The sequence below is a fragment of the Odocoileus virginianus genome, unplaced genomic scaffold (assembly GCF_023699985.2).
Source record: "Odocoileus virginianus isolate 20LAN1187 ecotype Illinois unplaced genomic scaffold, Ovbor_1.2 Unplaced_Contig_21, whole genome shotgun sequence".
In the NCBI taxonomy this organism is placed as follows: domain Eukaryota; kingdom Metazoa; phylum Chordata; class Mammalia; order Artiodactyla; family Cervidae; genus Odocoileus; species Odocoileus virginianus.
Window position 1 is genome coordinate 414952 of NW_027224338.1, and position 6000 is coordinate 420951.

The 6000-nt window shown below is 48.8% G+C and overlaps 1 protein-coding gene across 2 annotated transcripts; it reads left to right on the forward strand.

Annotated features, from left to right (window-relative positions):
* The first annotated feature begins 523 nt into the window (after positions 1–523).
* Positions 524–3896, forward strand: LOC110125170 (uncharacterized). 2 transcript variants are annotated; one of them, XM_070464225.1, is made up of 3 exons: positions 524–598; positions 2438–2537; positions 3287–3896. In XM_070464225.1, exons 1-3 carry the CDS (start codon positions 553–555, stop codon positions 3402–3404), a joined length of 264 nt encoding a protein of 87 aa, XP_070320326.1. In that variant the 5' UTR covers positions 524–552; the 3' UTR covers positions 3405–3896. The 2 variants fall into 2 exon arrangements, 1 of the variants encoding a protein (XP_070320326.1); XR_011486517.1 differs by lacking the exon at positions 524–598 and having other exon boundaries at positions 1745–2537.
* The last annotated feature ends 2104 nt before the right edge of the window (positions 3897–6000 follow it).

The following is a 6000-nucleotide window of genomic DNA, read 5'->3' on the forward strand; positions in this document are numbered from 1 at the left end:
ATAAACGAAAAATTATTGTTTTTTTAGTGGGGACACTGAGTGAGGCTTATTTATAACATACACCAGGAAGAAGTTTCAGGAAGACTTTGAAGCAGGCAAGAGTGATCCAGATGTTGCCAAACTGCCTCAATTTCTTTTCTTACTATTCTTTCCTTCAGAAGTAAGATTCTTTCCCACCCTAATTCCTCTCTCCCTCAGCCCTCTGCCTTTCACCACTACACTTTTCCAAGATTCATCCTCTGAGGGAAAAAAAGAAGAAATCGAGTAACATTCTTCACTCCACCTGCTGATCCTGGAAATCAAATTTCTAAAAAGTATGTCGATTTGGACTGACGTTTTGCTTTATTCCTCGCCGTCGGGCGGGCGGGGGGTCTTCCTTCCAGTCACCTTGTCTTTCTCCACCTGCAGGTACCCCAGAGCGATCCTCCTTCGTTGACTCCGAGGGGATGCAGCAGCAATTCATGTTTTGAAGTGCTTTAAATGGTTCAAAACGTGAGGCGCTGCTATACCCCCTTGCGAGGAAGTAGGAAGGTGGGGTTTTGCTAGACGTGCATGCGTTCCCGCGGAGCACCGGCTCCTCAGGCCAGCTCTGGAACAGGTAGGTGAGCGGAGGCTTGCATCCCTCTTCCTCTTCTCTCGGCCCTTTCATCTCCCACGAGGCTCCGACAGAATCCAAGGAGAGCGCTACTGCTCGCCCGGGGGGCTGGGGGCTGGGGATGGTCGGGGCCACGCGAGCACCGAGAAAGGGGTTGCTGTGCAAACACTCAGCCGTGCCCTAGCAGCGGGAACAGTACTGCAGTGGGCGATCGGTGATCTGGAGTATTGTTTCTGCTGCCCGGGCAAGGCTGGGACTCCTGCACGAGCGCACCCACCAGGTAAGTCCTAGTCCGGTGCCCGCCTTGTCTGCTCCGGCAGCGAGACCCGGGTGAGGCGCGTTTGTCCTCGCTCCAACCTTTGCCCGCCTTTGAATCGATGTGAAAGAAACTGCATTTTAGCACTCCTTTCCCTGTCCGGGTAAAATTTAAACGAGGATGGGGGGGGGGGGGGGGGCGGAGAACCCTCCTGATCACCTAGGCTACCACTCACGGGACAAAAAACGAAGAAAGACTACCTTCAAGTCTCAGCAACTAAATGATGTGGGGCAGCGAGGAGGGGAGTAGTTGGAAAAGAAATAAGGGGAAGCCTTAAGGTGACCCATTGCAAGCAGTCGCCAGGCCGCAGTGCAGCTCCTGGTAAATGACTCACGTCCTGCATGTGGAAGGGACACTGAAGTCCAGGAAAGAGAGTGTTTCTGGCCCCTTCTCGACACCTTCCCCACTCTTCTCCCTGTCTCTGTTGAGGGGAGCTTCTGTCGAGATCTGGCGAGGCGCAGGGCCTGGCCCGCCGGTGAATCCCAGGCTGCCTCGTGGACAGGCGCTGACCTGAGTGTTCTGAGGCCTGCAGGGAGCGAGGTTACCCGAGGGGGTGGCTATGGAATGAGGCTCAGCGTTTCAAGCTGCTTCTTGCCCTATCTCCCAAAATCGGGTACCAGAATTCCACTCTGGAGGCGCTGCCCCAAGGCCACCGCGGTCGCCCACAAGGGATTGGCCCGCCGGCAGGGCACTGGCTGGACAGCTCCTGAGAAAATGGCAGCCCCTGAGCTGTCGACTCTGGGGCCCTCTGTGCCTGCCGAACTCTGGGCACTGTTGCCAGTGGGCCTCGAAAGCCTTCTCCACCCCGAACTCTGCGGGCCCCCCCCCCCCCCCCCCCCCCCAGTCTAGGCTAGGAGCTTGAGAGCCGGCCTAGAAAAGAGAAGACTCATTCTCTGGCTGAGGTCACACTTTGCCTGTGAAAATCACTTTAGGTTTTTGGTTTGATCCAGCGCATGGGCAGGTCAAGGACTCTTGGCAAAGACAGAGAGAGGTGTGGAATCTTTGCCACGCTTTCTGTCATCCTAAAAGAAACCAAAGACGTGAAAACCCCTCTGGTCTGTACGGGCTGCCTGGAACTGTCTTCCTGGGGGCCGGGAGTGGGACCCCTGGAGGAGGAGCAGGAGGAGGTCGGGTTTGGGGAGCCCGGGGTTCCAGGCAGCCCCAGCCGGGGCTCAGGCTCCCGCCGCCCCCACGCGCGCTCTCCCAGACTCCCTTGCGCTGAGGCCGGCGCGGGCGGGTCGGGGCCCTTCCGGCCGCCGAGGACCCTCGGGCTCCGGGGGCGCCGCCAGCCGGCTGCTTGGGGCCAACCCGGCTCCCCACGGCCGCCGCTGTCCCGCCCCGGCCTCGATCCCGGACCACGAACCCTGAGAGTTGGCTCGCGGCCGGCCCAGGGCCCCGCAGGCCCGCAATCCCGAGGCCTGAACGGCGAACAGGTTCCCGCTCCCGCCTGGCTTTGCGCTTAGGGTGGGAAAGGCACCTCGAGACTGCCCCCGCGCCTCTCATCTTCTCCCTCTCTCCCTGCGCAGGACGGGTCCCCTCGAGCCAGAAGGAGGCCTGGCAGCAGCCAGCGCCCATCCCACGGGAGGACCGTGCCCGCGCCCTCCGGCTCCCTCCAGCGAGACCCAGGTGAGAGACCCGGCCGGTTGGGGACTGCAAGTGGCGGAGGGTGGGAGCCACGATCCGGATTGGGGGCATTGCCTTCCAGATGCGCTGTGGCCCTTGGCCCCAGGCCCCCAAGAGGCATCGAGCTTGAGGGCGTCCACACAGCCTTCGGACTGCGTAGTGCCCTTTTTCTGACTTAAAGCAGTCATCTTACACCATTATTCACACAGTCGAAGTTGCAGTGTGCCTAGATTTTCCTCCAAGGACAAAAATGTGAATAAAGCAATATTTTAGCCAAACATTTCCGTGTCAATTAAGAAGATGGCAATTCGTTCCAGACTATAAATTCTCTTTAACTCTCTAAGGTATTCATTCAAATTGTTTTTCAACGTTGCTAAATATGCATCATAATGTGTGGGAGTGTGAAAGGAATCCACTTATAGTCAGCAGATCAATTGATTCAATGTTACCACCTTCAAGGAGGCACCTTTCCATTGTTTTCTCATCTTTTCCCAGCACATGTTATTTGTTAGGAAGCTGCGTGCACACAGCCTTGTATTAAGTTTATTAGACAGATGTGGCCCATAAACTAGGAAAAGTTTAGTCAGGCTCTAAATTTAAAATTCCACATTTCTGTAAGTTGTGGGACAAGATATATAGGTTACATTTATAAGCTAGAACTGAACATAACTTAAACTATTTTAATCACAAGGATATTTTTTGAAGGCATCCAGCATTTCCAGTTAGCAGTAATGACTTTTTTTCCAACAAAGGAACACTGCATCAACACTCTTGGCCCGGATCTGGACACAGAAGACTTCTGTTTCAAGAAAATACAGTCATCTCTCAAATCCTGTAATTTATATGCATTCTAAACTCACTAGGTATTGAAAACCACCCAAATGTCCCACAACATGGGATAAAATATAATCAATCACTCAGTGTAATATTATACATCCTTTAAAAATGTTATTGGAAAATGTTTTATGATCTGTAAGTCAAAATAACCCTCTCCCACCATTTCTTTCTCCCTGCTGCTCCCTGATACCCATGCTTCTTTGTTCCAATTGGCATGTAAACTTGTTTTCCCCGCCAAATGAGTCAGTCATGATGGGAACGTCAATTGATTTGAACAGATGTGTGTCAATGTTACTTGGAAAACTAGATGCCAATAACCACAGCTACAAAAAAAAAAGCAGTGGTTGCAACTATGTAAAAATTTATGCATGCATACAGACAGTGACTAAAGTGGAACCCCAAAGAGGAAAACAGTTGGATATACTCCAGTGCTGGGACATTAAATGATTGTATGCTGCTTTTGATTTTTATTAATATGAATAACTGTCCAATTAAAAAGACCTACTAAGGACTCTGCAGTGCAAATGATTTTGCTGATTGTTTTAAAAACACGATACCAATCAAATCATCAAGGCAGATGGGGCAGCAAGGGACTGGGTTTGTTCACCCAATCCTGGAACAGGCTCAGGGCAACACTTGGAGAAAAAGTCATCCTACACAGGTGTGAGCTAACTTCTAGGCAACTTTCCTGAGAAACTGCACAAGATGGAAATAAAAATAGGTCCAAAAAGCATTTTTTTGAAAATCAATGAAAGTTTATAAATAGGAATTAAAGACTAGAGTTGGGGGCTATATCCAAGTTGGAGTAAATTTTTAGAGACCTGTTTTCCCATTGGCCTACAGTGTAACTTATCCTCATAACCCTAAAACTTGATATGCATTTGTGTTTAGAATGATTACATTACTCCTAAAAGAAAATCGATCTATGCACCAATTATAGCAAATGTGTATCTCCCTGCTATTCTACACCCCAGTCATCCTTCCCATTAGTTACTGCTCAGTAAATGAACAAAAATCTGCTAGCTCTTTCATAATATCTCACCTACCTACAGCCTTACCTCCCTCCCCTGCTCCAAAAGTGATCTCTTTGGCAAGTTTAAAAAGACATAGACCCCTGTAGGGATAGTAAATTAAACCATTGGGGAGGAGCCCTGACAAGACCTCCATTTCCAGGCAGCTGCTCAGCCTTGGAGTGCTGCACTTAGGCCAGTGAGCTCTAGAGTCTGAGCAGCCAGTGGGGGTCAGCGGCCCTGGCTTGGCCGCTGCTGTTAGTCAAGGAGCTGAGAACAGAGCAGTGTCCATGAGGTCCGAAGTCTTTGAAGCATGCCTCTCTCAAAGCAGCTCCCTCACCTGTCCCCTAACCCATCCTGACCTGCCCTCCAAACCAGACTGTTGTCCCAAGGCCAGACATTTTAAAGTCCTGGCCACAAAAACTGCAATAATCAGAAACACAATAATCCTAACATTTTTCCTGTTTTTTAAAAAAAAATTGTGCTTTTACATGCTTTTTCAAAAGTTTTCATATTTTCTACTTGCAACAACCCCAAGAAATAGATAGGATAAAACATCAAGAAAAGCAATTGCTGCCAAGAAGCCTGGGGCTTATGGAGATTGAGGCTTTTATGGGGGTCTGAGGCTAGTCTGGGGCCTCTTCCTCATGAGCTCATGTTGTCCGTCTTGTTTCATTACCTGTTAATCAGAACCAACTACACAGTAGTGACTAGAGCAGGAAATGGAGTTGAATTTGCTTGTTTAGAAAAATTAGAGGTGAAACTGATTAGTTGTCTGATGAGCTTTTCCCTCTGCCCTGGACAATTCCTGCTTGAGGCCCAAGATTGGCCCCTGGATGGCTAAATAGTGACAATAAATAACCTGGGTGTATACACATAAGTACGCACAAGCCAAAAAAAAGTGTGATTGAAAATCATTTAAAGTCTCTGACCTTTATTGGATACTTTCTAAAGATTCAACCAAATTAATCTTAAAGAGATGGAATGTCCAACCATAAGAGTTAACTTAATGTAGTCACTCGCTCAGTGGAACCTCTTTGAGCCATTTCAAATAATAATTTTAAAGACTGTGTTGAAACCTGGAAAACACTTATGATATCAAGTTTTAGAAATCACAGACATAGAATCATGTGGACACCACAATTGACAAGGGGGGGTCTATGTAGGAGCAGAAACTGGAAAGAACATCAAAACAAACATACTTGTTGCTTAAGATGGTGGGATTCCAGCCGAAGTTCTTTCTCTGCTTTTCCATGTGTTTTTTGTTATACTGTGTTTTTTGTTACATTGTCAAACATAATTCTCTAAAAAGTCTTTAGGGGTCACAGACGATACAGCAGTTTTGAGTCAAGGATGCACAGACCTCAGACATCTCGGGGATCATCATGTCACGAGATACCACTGTGCACTTGTGACAGATTGATAACTGAAAGGTCTGGGAGCCGCTCATCTTCACAGCAATACAACTGGTAAGTATTACAAGACCCGTTGATGAAAAGATCAAAAAGTGGGTTTTGAGCGAGGAAGAAAGAGGTTGCTGAGGTGGAAGGAATGGGACAAGCTGTACTTTACAGTTTAATGGGAGGTGGGGGGAGTCAGCCTTTGTGTCTTTAGTTGTT

What these genes read in the sequence shown, in the direction of transcription:
- LOC110125170 (XM_070464225.1), top strand. Translation starts at nt 553, where the DNA reads ATGCGTTCCCGCGGAGCACCGGCTCCTCAGGCCAGCTCTGGAACAG. An exon ending in TCAGGCCAGCTCTGGAACAG is followed by an intron (nt 599 to 2,437) that starts GTAGGTGAGCGG and finishes CTCCCTGCGCAG; the next exon opens with GACGGGTCCCCTCGAGCCAG. An exon ending in CTCCCTCCAGCGAGACCCAG is followed by an intron (nt 2,538 to 3,286) that starts GTGAGAGACCCG and finishes TTTCCAACAAAG; the next exon opens with GAACACTGCATCAACACTCT.